Source organism: Dufourea novaeangliae, unplaced genomic scaffold, assembly GCF_001272555.1.
Source record: "Dufourea novaeangliae isolate 0120121106 unplaced genomic scaffold, ASM127255v1 scaffold125, whole genome shotgun sequence".
NCBI lineage: Eukaryota > Metazoa > Arthropoda > Insecta > Hymenoptera > Halictidae > Dufourea > Dufourea novaeangliae.
Genome location: NW_015374020.1, coordinates 3585680 through 3606639, shown reverse-complemented (window position 1 = coordinate 3606639; position 20960 = coordinate 3585680). Strand labels below are relative to the sequence as shown.

The 20960-nt window shown below is 48.5% G+C and overlaps 1 protein-coding gene across 7 annotated transcripts in view; it reads left to right on the top strand.

The window, feature by feature from the left end:
* The first annotated feature begins 117 nt into the window (after positions 1–117).
* LOC107189108 (serine/threonine-protein kinase MARK2-like) overlaps positions 118–20960 on the top strand; it is a 47701-nt gene continuing 26858 nt past the window's right edge. For 5 of the 7 annotated variants that reach the window (XM_015577562.1, XM_015577564.1, XM_015577563.1 and 2 more), the window contains exon 1: positions 16858–17734. In XM_015577562.1, coding sequence (XP_015433048.1) covers positions 17324–17734 — 411 coding nt within the window. In that variant the 5' untranslated portion in view covers positions 16858–17323. Of the gene's footprint in view, positions 194–1450; positions 1551–5637; positions 5781–16857; positions 17735–20960 lie in introns of those variants that run through there. The other 2 variants (XM_015577565.1, XM_015577566.1) reach the window with 2 other exon arrangements.

Here is a 20960-nt window from a genome sequence, read left to right as displayed (position 1 = left end):
TTCGTGGTCGGAGAGTGAGTGATTGCCGCGATGGCAGCGCCACGATCTTACGGTTCGTCCGCATCGTGTTTCGGCTCGACGACGGCGCGTCGCCATCTTGAAAAATCGAAGTGTGGTAATGTCTGTATGTGGTAATAGGTGGGGGACGGTCGTTAATGTGGTGCGTCTCGTACGGAAAATCTGTCACAAATGGGTAAATATCTTTTGCACTGAAATCACTCGTTTTGAGAGTCAGCCGGTTTCGCGGTTATCTCGTTGGCCGGAACGAGAAAACGCTGGTAAAAGAGCACACCCATAGCTAGGTACTGGTGCTCTCGGCGATCTGTCGCGGTGAAGGTGCGCTCTCTCGAGCGGTTAGTGAACAGTGCGTGCGTCCAAACGAAAGTACAGTGTCGATCCTGCCGATGTTTCGGACGATTTTTATGGTTATCGTCGTGGCCGGAATTTTTATTTAATCGTTTGACTGCGAGTAACACGACGTCGTTGCATCGTCGAACGTCGCGAAAGCGAAGTGTGTGCGTGCGTGCCTGCCTGGCTGCTTTGCGTGCGTGCGTGCGTGTGCGCGCTCGCGGCATGAAAATTCACGGATACCTCGCCCTGTGAAGAAAGCGATCAGAAAAGAGTCAAAATAATTGTGCGTTATCGTGGTCGGATCGAAGCGTAAGCAGCGTATCCGATCGGTGGATCTCTTTCTCTCGGTCGCTCGAATAAGGCGGACGTGCGGACGGAGTCCCGTAATCCTGAATGGCCGCCGCCACCGCTTTCTAGGTTACTGACGGACACCCAAAGAGAGCGACAGAGAACGTGTAAGAAGGATAGAGCGGGCAGACGTCTGAAATCAGAAAGAAAGAGTGGGAGCGAGGAGAGAAACGAGTGGTGCAGTTAGAAAGAAAGAGCTAGCGATCGAGACCGTACGTGGGGCGGAGAGAGACAGGGCGAGCGGAAAAGAGAAAGATAGATGAGGGGCGAGCAACCGTGAGCTCCATACACGACCGAGTACCGATGTGCGGCCCTCGAGGTACGCGATCACCATCTCCCAGGTGTATTTCACGCGTTCGTCGCCGATCTGAGATCGGGGATTCGCTGCATGTGGCGGACGAGGCTTAAATCGCTGGTGCTGCTACCGCCGCTGGCTGGTGCCGCCGCCACAGCCACAGCCACTGTCATCGTCATCGTCATCGTACCGCTACCGTCATCATCACCGTCACCGTCATCACCGCTTTCACGACTGTCTTCGTTGCACACGTCGGCATGGACGCCGAGACTCTACCTTACAGATAAACGAACGCGTGCTACTCTTGCACTCTACGCGTGTATGTATCACGACGTATACGTATTCCAACGAACAGAGTGATATATCCTCAAGCTCGTCGTCGTCGTCGCGTTCTACCTATCTACCTACTGGTACTAAGTGGGTGTGGGTTTCTCGTTCGTATGGCTGGCGTGTGTGCGTGCGCGTGTACTCACATGTACGTACCCCGTGTACCTGCGTCGCGTGCATCGGTGCCTATGTATAACTGTTCGCTTATGTGCATTATCGTATAAGCGTGGTAAGTATTACAAAAATCGGCATTACGCGAGGAGAGAGGGAGTGTCAGTGAGAAAAAGTTGCCCGCAAGAAGTCGCTTTGCTATCCACGGTTCTCTGTCTCTTTTTTTTCTCTCCCTCCCCACCCTCTCTCTCTCTCTCTCTTTCTCTCTTTCGATTTGGCCCCTAAAAGGCTTCCCCACCCTTCTTCTCTGTTGGCTTCACCTTGTATTTTTGCTCTCATAGTCGCCGAGTAAAATGAAAAGGATTTTCGTTTCTCGTGTGTCACAATCGCCCATCGAAGCGTATTTCACACCGACACTATACGTTTCACCTACTTGAAACCCATTATCATTTGATAATTTGTTTCACCGTGTATCCTAAGTCGTTGAATAACTCGACGAATCGTATCGAATTGCTCAGTTCGCATCTTCGAATCTCTAGTCAACAAGATAGTGACCATTACGTTACTCGATCCTGATAGCTGCGAAAAATGTGAACAGTGGATCAAACGATACGTATTTCAACGTACGGTGCATACATAGTGTAGAATAGCCACGCGTGCGTTCGTTACTCCATTATTTGACAACTGACACCTCCTTCGGGTCAGCCACTTCCTCGTGTCTGCCGAGCAATGCAACTTGCAAAGAAACCTATTACCGGCCGAAACGGTCTTTTGTCATCCGACTAGCCCACAGTTTTTTCGCCCTTCTTCCAAGCCACCCACGCGATGCTACCATATATTCTCCCTCTCTTAGAACCTTTTGTCAATCCGATACGCTCGAAATGTAGCCTCTTGCATATGTGTGCGTCAACCTACGTCTCGTAAGGATAGAAGTTACATATTCTACGTGAAAAGAACTCGTGGGGGGAAGAAGAAGATGAGGAAGAGGAAGGCGAACGGCTCATCGTTTTCCAACTATTAGTATACTGTTACTTCAAAGTGTAGAAATACATAATTACGGTACGAACTACAGCGACGATGTTTGATAGATTTTCTTTCTAGTTAATTTCTGTAGGTTTGCGGGCTCGTTCTCCAATGCTGAGTTACTCGATACTGCCGTGAATCGACGAGGTATCATTTCCATGATGGTGTACCGCTTCTCGAAAGTCAAAATAGTCGTGTCCAAGATGGATAGCTTCATTCCGCGATCACGGTTATCGGATTTTCCGGTAACTGCCGTGCGCCGGCATCGGAATCGATGCAACGTGACACGAGACGACGATTCTCTTGTCCTTTTCTCCCGCGACCGAAAGCGGTTACGCTCGATACGCCAACCAGACAAAATAATCTCTCTTAGCGAGAGTTCATCGTTACCCGTCAGCCAACGATTTATTCTTGGATTACATTATGGAACCTCGGTTCGCGAGTTTATGTAATAGCGTTCGTGCGGCTAGCGCGCAACCACCAACGGCAAACCGGACCAAGACAGAGTAAAGCAGAACAGAGCAGTGCAAAGCGAAGAAAAGCGGACCAAGTGTTTTTCACGTAACTGGTCGAAACGTCGAATCAGAGTCACACAACACACACTCGTTTCGAACGCTTGTCTCTGGTCGTTTTCGAAAGAATCCGCCCATTCGCGTTGGTCAACGAGAAATGATTGTACATATAGTAGCAAAGACTCGCCGTCGTCTGTTACGTTCGGAGTGAAGAAAGACCGCAAGCTTGGATCGACGATGAATCGAGAAGTTCTGGAGGTCGAGGAGGTGCGGCTACCTCCCCCAGTTGCGCGTGTACCGCTGACCCAGTTCATAGGGATGATGGTCTAGGATCTAATTTTGCGCGACTTCGAGTAGCCTAGTTTCGACTTGCCCTTATCGTATGTTCCTACCGCACCTGCATTCTTCCGCGAACACGGTCTGTGTCCGCGATCCTCGTAGCCCCAGCCACAGGTGGCTCGAACTTTAAAAGACAACGACGGAAACCGACGCGGGGCGAGGCGACACATACACGCGGCACGCCTACTCCCCCGATTAATTCGCGGGAAAACTTTTCCTCGTTTCGTAGACCAACGGACCCCAGCGATTCTTATGCTCGCGCTCGGTGCTATAATTAGTCGACGATATCTCGCAGGTGCCCACTCGGTAAAAGCGTGTTCGAAACACCTGTTTCTCTGACGTACAGAACTACAACGACGCAACGTCGACCAATTATTCGAATCACGGTCACGACACCCTGAAATAATCGACAGATAGATTTTATGGATCCATCCAGTCGTCGTTCGTTTCGGACCTCCGTAAAGAGTATGCTTCCTCGTCGTGCCACTTCGGGCAATTCCAAGTTTGGTAACAGTTTAAACCTCCGTCGATATTCCCTTCCTTCTTGTCCGCACGAAGTGAATTCGACAGAGGAACCGTTTCACGACGCTGCCGACCGAGTTTCTCCTTGTTATGTACATATGTCTTTAATACTTTATACATCCGACCTGTCTCTGTGGCTTTTGTGTTGCAAGGCGGAAGTGTGTCGATCCTCTCACTTTGTGCCTCGCACGTTGGACATCGGGGTGTGCTGTGGAGTATAAGTCTGGTAATAAAATTACGCGGAACGACGTTATCACGATTCAAACAGAACACGTCCCGAAGGAGCAACATCATATGCCTCTCACGAAGGACGAAATCTCTGCGATTCTACGAAATGAAAATCACCGTCGGTTAGACGACGCGTATTCATTTTATACCAATCAATGTTACACATCTGTAATTAATGCTGCGCCCATGAGTGTTAAGTTTCTAATTGTAAGTTCTGATCGTCTTTCACAAAGGTATCGCGTTAGAATCGATTTTCGTTTAATAATCGCGTGCTGGTCAATTACGATGCTCAGGACCAATGACAAGAAAACGATATCTACCAACTTGTCAAACTGTCAAATACTGCTGTACAAGGTCCAGAACCATAGATCTTGTGTATACTCGAAGATTTTCCTACATCGAAGACTGGATTCCGGTCCCCTTTGCTCCCGCTTCGTTCCGTGACGTAGCTAAGATAATGTTCGACGGGATTAATAATCTCTCAATGCCGAGCAACGACTTTCGCCAACCTTGTTTCATTTAGCCTGGTCGAGGTGGAAACGAGCAACACGTAACTCGGCGACGCTGGTCGCGTATTTTCGTTTTCCGTGTCTGTTGTTCCATTCGCTCCACGATTCCTATTTCTACCAGAACGGAGCAGGAAGCGACATAGAGAAGGCCAGAAATGAAAGTACCGGCGAATCATCGATTTTCTTGATCACGTCGGAAGCAAAATAAATGAAAAGGAAAAGAACGTTTGTTGTTTTTGCATAAAAACCGAGAGCACTGTAAAATGTAATTTAATTACAAAATCCAAATGACAATTACAGTATAATTAACTATATTAAATTTACAATACAAATTACAATGTACATAATTGTAAAATTACAATGTTAATGTAATTGTACGTGACTTTTCAACGCGTCTCGAGACAAGCGAGAGTCAACGTTGTCCCGATATTACAATACATTCCGACGTGTGGTTGGCCGCACGGGGTATGATTCACTCCCGCCTACCTGTATAAGTTTGGTAGGTCCATTTCGATGTCTGACCTAATGCAACAGGGTCCGTGTCCTCTTTGGCGACCAAGCATAAAATACATTATTCTTTCACGGGGTTAATGGAATCTCGAACGTGAAATTTGATTGTTAAACGGCGTCGACATGCGGTCAAACGAAGGAGTATTACTTGATAGAAGGCTAGTCTAACCGCGCGTTTGTGGGCGTAGAGGGAGACGTAAATACGAGATACATACGCCAGTCCATCGTGTGTCGCTTGATGGTTTTGGAGTCGGAGAAGCGTGCGGCAAGGAGTACGCGAACGTACGCGAGGATGGCACTGTTCTAATTGAACGTACGGTTCACCGAGCATACCAATTAATAAAGAGTACTCCGGTGGTCACGGATGGACCGGATGCACCGTTATCGCGTAGCACGTTCGATAAGCGGCGCATGTTCTGTTTTTTATTTCACGGTAGTTCGGCAAATGAGAAAGGAGAAGGAGCATTGACTCTAGGAATATTCGAATAATTTGCCGGAAAGTATATTTCTCGGTTCGTATGTTGCTTCGTCTGCTAATGGTGTACGTCCCATTCTGTTACAGGCGTAGGGGAAGAGGGTACACCGTTAAAGCGTCGGAGGGTTTGAGGCAGTAAAACTGGCTGGCCTACAATGTCCGCTAGTATGCGGAGCACTCTGCAAACCGTTCCAGAATCAGTGCCGGCCGACCACGTCACAAACTCCAAAGTAAGTTTCAACGTTTGGCGAAAGTCCGCTTACAGTAATGCTCGTCTACTCGTTGTTTGTACTCAACGGCGAAACGGTGACGCGTGACATTCCCGCCGACGAAAAATCTATTTGAACGCTATTTTCCTCAAACTACAATCGTTTTTTCGGCGCGTTCATATAAATACATGTATATATAATGTGAATGTTTCTCGACCTTTGGACATTCTTTCACCGAACGAACACACGTTGAAAATGTCACGAGTGCATAAATACAGAATTCTCTGCGTTCCTGTTATCGATCGTGACCGGTGTGTAATATAATATGATACGTGTCGCGACGACTGAATAACTTACTATTTTGTAAATCGAATTGTGTTTAACAAAAACAACGATGCTGTTAAAAATGGAATCGGTTTCTATCAGGACCGCGTCGCCGTTTCGTCGATCGATAATGTGCCTCGTCACGCAAAACGTTTTAAGGGTACGCGGTTGAACGATTACGCTTGGAGAACGGTTTACGATTGCGGTAACCGGACATCGTTGTACACACAGTCTAACGGAGATAACCGCGTATGATACTTAGAACTTGGAAATATGGAAAGAAAAGGGAACATCTAAAAGTCGCGTTTTCGTTCACGCGGTTACCGCAATGTCGAACGACCGAGTGTAATCGCGCGCATATATGTACATACATATCATACATTTGAACGTGCTGCTCCGTTGTGACGACCGCGTTACATATTTCGCGGGTGCTTCGTGACGTCTTTGGTTCACGGATCAGGGTATTGCACTGTACTAAGTAACGCGATGCTTTTCGAGAAGAAAACGATCGGATCGACATGCACGTGGCGAGTCGTAGGTAATTTTTCATCAACGTAAATTCTGTTTCATGAATTGGACACGACTCGTACCCGATGGCTCGGTCCAACAGGTTTTCACGACTAGTTGCTTTCGAATTTTCTCCCGACAGTGGCCTCGAGAACCTTGTCGCGCAAACTCGAGCTTTCGCGTTTACGTACTCTCGCCGTTCGACATTTTCCAGGCAATCGTTGACACGATCTTTCAGGATAAACTCGGTGATTGTTCGCCGCGTTGACGGATACGCTGGTTCGCGGCGTCATCGTTTCTCTGCGTATTGTTCGCGTATCGTATGTCCGTTATAAAATGTGTACAAGAGACATCGGCATGAATACAGTTTCGGAAGTACACGATCGATGACGTCGAATCTGCTTCCGGTTCGATTTTTTTCATATTGAAGATTCTTTGTTATCGTCGGTGCGTTACACCGACTGGAAAATTCGCGCAACTTCTTTGACTTTTCGACGCATAGACGACAACGATACCTGTCTGCGGTAAAATTAACGGGTAACTCGAACGTAGGGCCACGTAGAAATCCGAGATAGACAACACAATTTACCGTAGGTAATATTTTCGAAGCGAATCGATATCGAGGATGCACAACAACGATTCGGCTCGATGGCGTCCAATCGGCGACCACGATTTGCCAAGTCGTGTTGCGTTCACCCGTTGCTCGGATAAAAACCGAACGGACGTTACACGTTGACCCAGACCTTGACGGTAACGTTGCCCGAGGACGAAATGTTTGCCACAATTGCTCTTCGTTTAGAAAACGATTGTTGCCGGCGCGACTATTCGACGAAGTTGCAGAAGCATTCTCGTTTCGTCCTCGCGACGAGCCGTGACTCCCTAATCGCGACAAATTAAACATTGCAATACGCTGTATAGGCGCTGCGCAGGGTCGTTAGCGAACATAGTATATGTATACGCGTACGCGTACGTCGAATCGAGTTTTCCCTGCTTTTCTTCTCGTTTCTTTCCTTCCGTTGACGAATCCCGAGACGAAACGCGACGCGACCGGCTCAATCGCAACGTTTCGCAACTGTTGGTTGAGCTCGATTTTAGTCGAGAACGAACCGGCCACTACGTGGCAAACTATTTGTTGCGCCCATCGTATGCCTCGTGTGCCGGTATAGAATCGGTCGTACGACACTCGGGGCAACGTTGACAACATCCGATTTTAGGAAATAAAAGTTCCCCGACGTTTTCGTTCACGGTGTCGCGCCTGGGTTTATATATACATATTAAGATCGACGGGTGCTGTGCAATTTTACGCGAGGAAAAAAGATCACGCATTTTATACTGTTCAGCCGCGCGAACCGATCGTTTGTATCCAGTTGCACACGAATCGATAAAAATAATTGACGCGACCCATCGTTCGAGTTTTGTCGTTTGGAGCTCAAAATGTCGATTGATTAATGTTATGCGACACGGATAAACGGAATAGAAAAGATTCTTCCCGGAATACAGGGCTGATCGGATCGTTCGACCAACTACATACTTAATAATATTATATCTTGTTGATTCTCCAACGGATTATCCGTCCAATGTGTTTTCACACGTATGTATATCCGATTGACCGCGAACTTTACCCGTATTAGCTGACACCTAAGTTTAGCCATTTTCTTCGGAGTCGTGTGTACGTAAAATTATTCGTCGGGCGTGAATTTAGTCCACGGCATTCCGCCAATTCGCCGGACCCTGACGCATTTGTCGTTCGTCGCTCGTCCATTTACCCAGCTTGCCACAGCCGTTTCGAACAAATTGTTACGAATCCCGTGGTACGTGGTCCGTCCAAGTTGTAGGTACCATTTCGGTACGACACGATACTACGTTCATCCCGAGTGAACTATTTTACATTTTTAGGTTTTTCTGGAACTACATAAACGATAATGATATTCTAAAAAATGGTATGAGAGTATGGGAGAAATAGAAAAAAAAAACTTCAATAAAGGCGCATCCGATCAGCAGAAACTCGGTTTTGCACGGGTATAGCACGAAACGTGGTTGGTCGAGAGGACGTGTGCGGTTTGCGGTGGCTCGTTGACATTATCCGCGATCGTTCAACGCACATTCGCGAGAATCGTGTTGATCGCGTGGAACACCGATGGAGTTTTCGGTTCGTTCGCGACGTTGGCGAAGGTGCCGTCAGATGGCGATCGCTGTCTTCCCGCTGGGAACCGTGAAGCGCGAAAGGAAAGACAAAAGCGATCGGCGTCGAGGTTGCATTTTATCAGCCGTACCGTCATTGCATCGATCTTTCGTTTAGATCGATGTGACGTGGAACAAAATATTCTGGCTAAATTGCATTTTCGGTGAGTACGTCGGAAGCAAAAGCGAACGATTCTATTCGACGAAAATGACCAAAGTGAAAGTAATTTTTCTCTGAAATTCGTTTCGTTCATAGAAACTTTGTTGCGCTTCCGCGACTTTCGATCGATTAATCAAATTACCGATTTCGTAGACGGTAGATATATGCACGGTAGATAAAAGCAAACGTCTCGAAAACAGTATAGAAACTTTGTTGCGCTTCCGCGACTTTCGATCGATTAATCAAATTACCGATTTCGTAGACGTCTCGAAAACAAATTAGAATGTATAACGCTGAAACGAAACGAAAATGGAAACCGAGAATCCTAAGTTCCTGATATTCATCCCACTTTAAAAAAAATGATACCGATTTACGCGTATGTATGTATTTTGTATTTAAACGCGCGTCGATCTTGCTTCCCGCGATCTACGAGCGACATTAATCTTCGCTGCTTCGTAACACAGTGTTACAGTGGTCCGTTTGAGCCAAGTCGAATCTCCGTATATATCCGCGAAACTGCACGGAGAGCTACCGGAGGATAGGGAGGAGCGCGGTGATTGCCACAAATGGCAGCGCGGACGGCCATCGAGAATCAATTGTCCCTGTTCACGCTCAACTCCGCGACTCGATCTTTGTCGATTGTTCTCGAGTTTTACTTGAACTTCTTCGAATTCCACCTACCGGACACCGGCGTGATTGGCCTCGTAGAACAATCACGCCATTGTCCCCGTGTTATTTCGTGAATCAATCAAGCACGCGTACCGAACTCGATCTGACACGACCCGACACGGTTCGACAGCGTTTTATGCTAAGAAGGCAGCCGCAAAATTTGTTGCCCGCGTCGACCACACATCTAGGTGGATACGTACATACGTATGTAGACTCGCAATTGTCGATGCTCCTGGATATTGAATAGACGCGTACGAGTTATTGTTCGAGTTTACGTTTCGCTGAAATTTCGTTGGTAGGTATGTCGTAACTTGTTGAAAATTCATTCCTCGCTTTTACAGCTTCACGTAGGTACCCGTACATAACAAGAATATACATACTTAGTATACTGAACGAGATTCGAAAGAAACGATACACTTGGTATCCATCGACCCAAAAATTTTGTCGACGAACGCGGTTTCCTGACCACGTAGAACGTCGTTCCGTTGTCATCGTCGTTGACAACGATGTCCTCTTTAAGATCAATGACGTTCCGTTTCCTCTCCGGCTATGGCATTAATGCTGATCCGTCAGAAAGTGTGAGCAATACTCTCGGAAGTGTCTCTTGCGCATACATTCGCGTCACTCTAAACGCCCCTTCACGCCCGTTCACGCCGATCCACGATAAAGAAGGTCCGCATTTTTTTGCGAATTAATCGAATATCAACGAGAGATCAAGCTACCCGTATACCAGCTACCACGCTTTCCCATCAGTCCGTGGATATACTTCTGGCGAGTTTCAACGATCCTCTGATACCCGCCATTCGAATACTCGCAAGGCGCGAGTAAGTATCGTTTCGCTTATACAATGTATGTAAAACGAAAGTTTACAGAGAAGAAACGTTCGCTCAAAAACGTCGAGATAAACTTGTACGCGCAAGTTGTCGTCGCGTGAAGATACCGCGCCTTGGAAAATTTATTTTTCGCGATGTATCGTTCTTAACGCCATTACGTAACGGAGCTCGACTTCGTCCGGTTGGTTCCCCTCCTCGCGGAATCGTTCCTCGTCGCGGTGAGATCACCGCAAAAGCGATGTCACGATATCGATTCGAAAATGCTCGGAAATCCTGTTTGCGTCCCTGCTCTGCTCGCTCGGACACTGAAAGTGTAACTCATCGACGACGTTGCATCCCCTAGCGGTCGTCGCAGTTTATCGTAACAGATATTCTTTCGAGCGAGCTAACGCGAAACTCTTCTTTTTCCCCGTCGGTGTCAGCTCGTTGCGCTTCCATCGCATCTCCTCGTTGCAAACGTTATTGTTTCGTAAGTGGAAAAGTTAGAAAATCTGTACAGTACGATACGTGTTTTGTAATCGTTGAGTCTTCGAGATACGTTGCCGATTAATTTCAGCCTACGATACATCGATTTCGTGGAGAACTCGCGTCGATGGTCGTTCCGCTTCCTTGTCTTGGGAAAGACGGACGGAGTGTATTTTATTCGTGGCGAAACCGCGCCGAAGCGTGTTGGGCGGTGAATTTTTTTTCGAGACTGCTTCTATTCTTAATACAATGCCAAGGCCGCGGTTCACCCACTTCGCATTGATTACACGGGTTCGGGGGGTGAGGGTGGGGGGGTCGATAAATCGAAGGTTAAATACACACGGCGCGTGTGTGGAGTAATAATAATATCCATGTCGCACGAGGACCGCGCAAAAAACTGTTAATCCGTGACAAAAGTGCGAGGGTCTTCCTCACGAAACGTTTGCTCTCCTGTACACTTCCGAGGAACTATGTAGGTACATACATATGTATCTGTATACCGTACCTATCGTCGTCTCGCGTTGCGTTGTTCCGATTAACAGGCATCGCTCGTTTCTCCTGTAAAACGAAAGTAATGAAAGCAATCCGTTCTCCGTGAGATAATAGTCTCTACTATATACAAGTCAGCGGGAAACAGACGCGTTCGCTAATGTAGACATTCGTTCGGTGATGAAACTTCTCTGGAACCACCATTCCGCCTCGGGTTATCGGACGATAGGGAAATCTTTTCGAAGACGTTTCATGCTCCGTAACGTTCGAGACGTCCGTCGTTACGGAAAGACGCTCGCTGCGAATCGTTCGTACGGTTCTCGATCGAATCGCAGGTCAAGAAATCCGAAGAGACCAATTTACCATTTAATCTATCAATCGGATCTCCCAGTCGGTCACGCTAGAACCTATCTCGTTCGACTAAACGCGTCTTTTATCTTGAATAACACTCGTCGGAAGCGCCGTCCGCACGAACACGTCCACGATTACAAACGATCGAGATGATCGATCTAACAACCAGCGAGCGTCCGAACGGAAATTTTTCCAACGATTGTTACGATGGACATCGATCGGTGAGCAGGAATTCAGGGATAAAACATTAGCGAGGATTTCCTTCGAACGAACAACATTACCTTTTATCGAAATGACATGAAAAGGTAGCGATGACGTGATCCAGTCGCGGTGAACGCGTCACCCTTGTTAGAATGACTACGGCTCACGAAGTTCGCGGAAAAGTAACGTTCGAAGTAAGTCGGGTCGGGAGTGATCGCGCTGGACAAAAGTTTAGCGTAAGGTCATCGATACGAGTCACGTTTCCCGTTCGGTAGGCCTCCTCGAGTCTGTTCCTCGTTTCCCCGACGCATCGATAACTATTTTTCAAACGATGAAACTTCGAACTGGAGCAGAAAAATATCCGTGACACAGAATTTCTTGTTCCGATCGATCGAGGTGTATTCTTCGCCCAAAGGAAAGGGCTGACCTGCCCGATCATCTCGCCACGAGAATACCGTAACCCGAGCATTAACTGGGTTGATCTTGTTGCGCGCAAACGGAATATGTCAAGGATGTGTGTATGCGCAAAGCTGACACGATGATCGATAATTCGATTCTCTGTTACGCTCGATTTCAGCGATCGGGTAATTGCACTTCCGTGCGATACTTTCTTTATTATACGGTTCGAATAAACGAAGTTAATCGACCGTTCACGACCGATGACCAAACACGGACCTATTTCGCATCGGTGTATTTGATATAAGATACGTGTTTTGCCGTCCCTTCCACTCGTGAAATTGTTCTACCTCGTTGTTCCAAATCGCATTAGAAACCAACGAGAAAAACAAACTTTCCACGGTACCGAGTCCAGGAAAGTAGGTACCTATATACATATACTAAAAGCCGAACGAATATACCTCGACGTTAAACGTTTCAATGGAGTACCGATGTCGAAAGGTTTATTCCGTGCACCTCGTAGAATGCATCGAGCCTCGAAGTCCATTAATCTAATGAATCCATCCGTTCGCCACTACGGCAAGTGTTTACCTTCCCTCCGCCTTTCGCGTTTAAAGCTTACCCGTCGCGTCTGATCTCCGTTTCTCTCTCTCTCTCTCTCTCTCTCTCTCTCTCTCTCTCTCGATCTCTATTCTCTGTTTTGCTACGAATGTATTCGTTACACAACGAGTTTATCTAGGCGCGGTTCGGTCACGTTTAATTTCTATTCGAGCGGTGGCGTCCGATGCACGCACAAATGCATGCACGTTCAACGGTGTTGTACGTGACTAGAGTGAGCGTAGTCCCCAGACAAAGGAGGTCCGTAGTCGTACTCGTGCTGGTAAACGCGCCTAGTGACCTCGTCGATTATTCGATGAAAACCGCGGGTAACATTTGCGCGATATCACGATCAACGTTCATTGAAACGATCGAAACGTGGCGACAATTCCATCCCGTGGTATTCCGTTTACCAGCTGGAACATCGAAATTCATAAAACATCGCATGCGTTCTGTTTGCCTATTGCCAAATTTCTAGACATATTACATACTTACATGCACACGTTACTACCATCCCCCTATTCGACTCTGGGAAATCGAAGCAACAGCGAGTACTTACGTGCGCGTTCCGATGCGTTTCTGTGCCTCCCGATGGCGGCGAAGTAAGTATGCGTGCACGCGTCCTCAGAGACGCGAGACTACGCGCGCAACGGGAGAAAGAGTGCGAGAGAACGGCGAGCGCGAGCGAAAGAAGGAGTGCGCGCGAGATCTAGAGAGGAGGAGGAGGGCCGTGCGTATCGGTCGCGGTGAGATCCAGTATGAAAGAGTCCGAGCCGAGCGGAGCTCGCGCGTCCTCGTCGTTCGCGCTCAGTTAACACGAGACTCGCGATCGAACAGCACGTCTGTTCGACCCGTTCGCGAATCTCTGCGAGACTCAGCATCGATCGCGGTCCGGTGCTTCCGAGTCGCCCCGTTTACGCTTTCCCTCGAATTCGATCGGCCGATACGGTAAACGAAACGGAAAAGCACGTGGCAGTGCGACGATTTACTATCGAGTCGACTCGACTCGGTAGAGTGAAGAAATTTGTCGAGGTTCGGTGTATTGCTTATTCGATTTGTCGGTGCTTTGCTAGAAACGTGTGGTCGCGAGTGTCGATAGTGTGTCGGAAGCATCCAATCCGTGAAAAGTATTTTTGTCTGTTGTCGCATATCATCGGAGATGTCGCGTGTTTCGGGAGAAGGTGAACGGATCCGTTCAAGGTATACCGCGAACGCACCGATCTCGCAGATATCGATTTGGATCGCGTTGGATACAGACCCTGAGAGATTATACGACGAACCGTCTGACTCGGAACCGAACAGCCAGTGAAACTCTGCCAGCACCGAATTTTTTCCTTCGTCGAGCTCTTCAGGTATCGCTCGCGCTACGGACGATCTTGGAATGAAAAGCATCGACTCACGCATCGGTTCTGTCTTTGAAAACAAGTCGAATTCTTCGCGCTCTAACCGGGTGTATACACGGATATCACGTAATAGCGCATCGATCGGATCAATTTCTTGAACTTGGGCTTACATTAGTTACGATTCACACGTCATCCGTCTACGGCTGACACATACCGACACATGCGCAGCTTTATGAATTGAACTCATAGTACCGCGAGCGACGATAGGACGCGCGAAAAGGGTAACGATAGGTGACATTGCATGGCCGGCCGGTATAGACGCATGCTGGGGTCGCTTTCAAATTCGCTGTCCATCGACGCAACAGGTCCGTCGACGGTCATACCGGTGGTATCGATGGTGTAGGTACACACCTTTTCGTTTTATCGATTCCTCGGGAAAGGTAAACAACGGCCGGAGCCCTGTTTGCTTTCGTTTTGCTTTTTCACGGCCGCGTCGGCGGAAAGATTAACTTAATCCTACGAGATGGAATCTAGCGAAACCGGTCCTCGGAATCGTTAATTTCGACGAGTTCGCCTCGTCGTGAAGGTTGCGACAAAGGTCGATCGAAAAGTCTAGAGTCGAGGAACACACGGCTGATTCGTGAATCGTCGTTTGGCCACTATGTCGAGACAGTGTTGCGATAACAGACCGTGGTAACGGTGACGTGGTAATTGTAGGAATGTGCTGGGGGACATCGTGGAAAGTATCGGACGGACGACAACGCTACACGTACGATACGATACGATACGATACGAAAGTCGTTAACTATGTAGTCGGTACGCCGCAAACTGCCGAGCATAGTCGGTCTCGTGGCTCGAGCGTGCGTCATAGTTGGAACGCAATCCCCGTTTACTCGACTATACAGTATAAGGTTACGTGCTTGTCCGCGTATCGGAGAACTGGCCTAATTCGTTTAACTTAACGACATTAGGAAGTCGTTCGCGCGCTCTCGCTCGCGTTCATTCCCGCTCCGCTCCGTCAGCGGCAGTCGAGCGCGCCACGCCAGGCGCGGCATCGTTCGTAACGAACCGAGAAACCCCTCCTGGAGAACCCGTACTCCCGATCCGATATTTTCGTGGCGTTCGCGGACCTTGTCGAGAATGCGAGTGAACGGATTTCGCGAGAGCAGTTGATCGAGTTCGCGTTCGAGTACCAAAAAACTCTATGGTTTCGAAGTTTTCGGCTGGTGATGATACCTACGCGGTTAGGGAATTCGAAGGGTGAGATGCTAGAGAAATTAATAATCAAATCGATGGTTGCGAGACGATGTCCCGCTGTGATCGTTGAAACGATGCTCGTTCTACGATAGAGCTTCGACAGGATAAACTCGGTGGAATTGTACGTCTGTTGACGAACTACCGGAAGGTATACCTGTTCACTTTCAAATTAAACGATATACCTACGCGGATGCAAACGAGTCGAGAAACAATCAATGATTCCACTCATCGACGCGACCCACCGACATCTCATTCTCAGTAGTATACGAGAGCCTTACTCGTCTCGCCATCGCAATCGAGATGCTTGGGAAAACGCGTAGCATAGATGGTCGGCTGTACGGTGTCCCTTGTTCGATGATTCGCGATCCGGTCCTTTCTTCCATTCGTCCTCGTTAAGGCCGAGATAAGATTATTGTTCGAACGAAAATACCGTCAAGCGCCGTTTGCATTTGATTCCAGTGGGTGACAGGTGGTTCGCTTAAACGGATTCGATCCGTCTTCCCTGCTCGATATTAAATCCCCTATTATCCGAGTAGGTTAACTCCGATCGCATCAGTTACGTAACTTTTGATAGAATGACGGTTAAGTAATAAGGTAACGACAAGGTCGATTGCCGGTACATCGCATGTGTTCGCGGGTCTTGTTAGGATCGGTCGCCGACTAATAATTTTGCTCGCCGATTCGTTCGACGGCTCGTTTGGATGACGTTAACGATCGATAACGCCGAACGCGTAACCTTCGGCTAACCGCGTTCTTAGGAAACACCCAGCTACCTTGCCAACGTAACCACGCTGGCTGACTGGCGAACGCGAGCGAAAACAGTATTCCTTCGAGCGTGACGCGTTCGCCGTGACACGTGTGGGTCGACGATCTGCATGGATTACCGGTCGGTATCGTTTCTAGCCGGTCGACGGAACGGCCGGTTCGATCTGGATACGTACCTGTTGTTCTAACGGCATACAAACGTGTTCGTAACTGGAGCGATCGTACGGTTCTAAAGTGAAGTTTCCTCTGACAAAGAATCGACAGCGATGTATTTAACGTGCGACACGCTCCTTTTTTGCCGCGAATCGCTAACACCGGTTCGCTGAAATTCGAAACGCACGCGACGAACAAAAAAAAAATCTTCGCCTTCCACCTGCCACGGCAATCCGGCAGCACCTGCGCTCTGGCGGTATTATCCGGTTCCTCGAGCGAATCTTGAAACGCGCACAGCCGTTCGGCAAGTTTCGGCAATCGATGCACCAAAAAGCACCGCAAAAGAAAATTGAAATAAAAAGGGAGAGCAGCGACAGATCGCGTTTCATTTTCGATCATCTCCGAACGGTCGTCGCGCTGCCACTACCGAATTCGTCGCCGATCCGTTGTCGATACCTACTACGATATTTCCTTCGTTCACAGAAACCAACCTACCGCGTTACGGTTCGCGTTCTAACGCACGCGCACCTGTGAGTGTCGCGTAAGACTGTGCGATTGCTTGTGCAGCAACGCTTTCGATCGCACGTACCAAATATCGGGCCTGTTTCTACGAAGCCTGTGCACGAAGACAGAAAGGATTCTAGCCCCGTGGTCGGTGCTTGCTCGAGATACACACGGCATCGAGGGAGAACGAAAAACGACAGGAGAAGGATAGAGAAGGGAAAAATTCCGCGAGATGTCTATTCCAGCCTGAAAAATTAGTCCACGGCGCAAACGAGAAACCGATCGAGGCAAAGGTGAAAGGAGACGAGGTAAAGATCGGGACGGTTCGGTGTCGCGGCGCATCACGCGTGGGACAACGTGGCAGCCGGTATGTACGTGATGGAGACGGGTGGCCACAGAGTGGCTCCTATGCCCGTCGTTAAAGCAAAGATGGTCGAGTACAAAACGATGAACGAAACCGGCGGTGAACGCGTGGGCAGTGGGGGCGGTGGAACGCATCTCGCCGCCACCGTCAAGAACACCGTACGGCGTCTACTTCGTCGCACCAAAAGCCACCGGGACGCGCCCTCGTCGAACAACGCCGCCACCGTGCCCGTGCAGATCCCGAATGGAAATCAAAATCACGGGAACAGGATCCCTACGCTCAGGAACAAGCCACCGAACAATGCGAACGAACCGACCGCGAGAAGATCCCAACCTCCCCTTCCGCCGTCTTTCGCGCAGAATTCAAGCAGAAACAGCTACGCCAAACGACACTCCAGGCCGCAAGTTCGACTGCAGGTAAGAGAACAACGTCGCTCGAGCCACCAAGCCAAATGTATCTTTCCTCGGTATACATACATACACATACGCATCTATTATGTATCTATATCTATACGCGTCGCTCGGCATCGAAACAATATTGAAATTTGCATCGTCGCGAGTCCCCCGTGGGTACGAGGCGCTCGTCGATTCGCGTTTACGTAACTCTAATCTAGAATCTACAACCGCACGGTATATGTAGGTATAAGTTATACATATACTGTCTATGTTTTCGAACAATTCCGAGAACACTGCGAACGTTTACGCAACGAATTAACAATCTTGCGGGGAAACGCAACGGTTGGTCCGATCTCTTCGCGAGCCCGATGTCGCTTTGGGAAGGGAGCGAGTGAAGTGTGTATGTATGTACATAGTTCGATTTGATTCGACTCGCATACGTATGACAGCGATAACCATCCTGTTTCGAGGTCCGCGGGACCAGCGATCGCCGCCAGTTAATGATATAATTGAACTCATAAATGCGCCTGTCGCACGAACTCCTCGATCGTTCCACGAATATTCGAGGCACGTTGCTCGATCGCATCGGTTGCGAAACGTCGACGAGTACCTGACTCGCGGTGGGTAGGTGGCTAGGTGGGTGAGTCTTGTGTCGATTACGATGGTCGACCGGATATTCTCAATAAGATCTGAAAATTTTCTATTCGCGCGGATCGTACCCCGTCGTACGACTTCGGCCTTCAACGCGATAATTGCTTGTTTCGCGGCGAAACAATGGTTTCTCGCGCGCTGACCGTTTAGAGACGAAACGTTCCTTTGTTCGACGAGGCGGCAATTTGTTCTCTGGCAAAGCCGACGTCGCCACCGCCGTCGAGAACCTGCCCTTACGACTGGAATCCATTTCATTCGTTTCAAGATAGACGCACGGCTGTTGCGCGTGCTCTTTTATTATTTCACGGAGATACACGCGCCGTAACGGCGACAAAGACGATCAGCTATCTAATCTATCGTCGGCGGTTGCGTTTTTTTTCGTCTGGCAATTCGTCTGTTTAACGGTGCATTGAATCCCGTCGCTGTACCCAACGAGAGTAGGTACGGCGCATGGTTGGAAGATTATCTCGTATACGATCGTACATATTGCCGATCAAAGTTTTCCTCGACGCCGTAAAGTTCCTTTCACCGTCCAGGAACGCGTGCACGCGACGTGGCACGGTTCACACCGGTTCTCTACACCTACACAGAGCTACGGTATTTCGCGTTCCCGATGAATTGCGAGTTCTTCGAACTGTTCGAACCGCGGACAATCGCGCGACAAGCGTATTCGTTCACAAGCCTGGCTCGGTCAAAGTTCATTGGTATGTAACCTCGTGCAAACAGGTGCATCGTACGCGCGAAACATTTTCCTTTTGATCCGCTCTTCTCTGCCTTCTTTCTCTCGTTCCGTTTGGTCTGGAACAGAAACTCAACTCTGACACGGGGATAGCCGTAAAAAACGATATTGCTAAAACCGAGATAGCAAAAGTTACAACACGCGACCTTAATAGATCGTGAACTCGAAGCGCGATTTAATCGCGTCATTGGTTTAGTGGAGCGAGAGAAATTTATTTGTTAGTTACAATGATCAGCGTTGCCCTCCAATACGAGCACTCGTTCGTTTCGCAACCAGCGGCACGCTCGTTGTGCGTTAGCAGGTGACGGGTGGCGGGACTGGCAAGTCCGCCTCTCGACGCTCAATGCAATCCGTTACGATCCAACCTTGCTCAACGATCGCGAACAAGCCGATCGAACCGGCAACCCACGCAAAATCTATTCAACGCGATACATTTGTCTCAAGGTGATGATTTCTACCGGGAACTGTTTCGACCGAAAGCAAACGGAGAAAAGAACGTTTGATACATCTTTGTACGACTACCAATAATTACTATTTCTACGATTACTGAAATCCACGCCCACACTTATCGAAGATAGGCAGACCTTACCGTGACTTTCGTCGGTAAACAGGCTGACGTAAAATTATTGAAACGCGTTTCGATTGCGTGATCGTTTCTGTCCTCGTTATCGCGCCGCAGAAAGACCGAAAGAACGATGCGTTTCTTTCGAAACGTTGTTTTTGTCTGTCCGATATTTCGTGATATTCGTTGAATACGGACCTCCTCCTCCCATTCGTTTTTTTTTTTTTTTGTCCCCGAGTAGAGGCAAAGTGTTTTTGTCGACGAAACGCGAGAAAAACAAGAGGCAGTGCGTACAGTTTTAAAGTCGATCACCGTCGAATCGGAGCGAGTCTATAAATATTGATGCGTGCAATATGAAACAGTGTTTGTCACGGCGCCGGCGCGGCAACAGATTCGAGAGACAATCCACGTACGCGTATCGAGAGACCGAAGCGAAAACAAATATTCGATACGAATTTTACGAATGATCGCTGACAATGCGCACGACCATTGGACGCGTGAACGCGTCCAGTGTTTCGAAAACGGTCTGTTTCGCGACTGGTCGCTCCGATAACGCGAAATATTCTTTGCCGACACTGGTCGACAGCGGCACTCGAATCTACGTTTAAACGACTCACTTCCGCGATAGGCATCGGAGGGGTTCGCCCGTACTCGCAGGCAACGTTCGTACGAACGTTCGATAGGAGTTTCGTCAAGGCCGTTTTCATCAAACGACGCCGGCTACCCCGATTCGTTGCTTGCTCGTTGTTACAGGTCTTTGAATTGCACCAACACCGAAGCATTTTTCATCGGTGTCGAAAAATCACCGACTATTCGATCTCCGTGTCCAAAAGAAGTCCGTGCAGTTTACTATCTTGCAGTCTGTCTTGCGACAACCGTCGCGACGCGAGTAAAGAGCTTGGCAAACACGTAGGCGCCAATGATTTACACCGAAAGGCGTCTGTGTCGCCTTGGTCTGCAACAGCCGCTAACCGATTTCTTTGAATTTATGGACAAATCAGCTCGAACCACAGCCCTTTTTTCGGACACTCGAACAAGTCGATCTTTAACCAGAATTGTGAACACACGAATACGCGTGGCGAACGCCTACGAAACGAAAAAACCACGACAGACCGAGTGATACTTGTGATTGTTACGCGGCCCCCAAAATAAGCCGGTGAGTCGAGCAGTGTTCGAGGAACTCGCGAGTCCGGACGGGTAGAAAAGAGAATTTTCACCCGATAAGAAACACCGTTACTCGATCGAATTACAAGTCTCGCGATTAAAGGTTTATTTATTCTTAACGCGGGTAATCC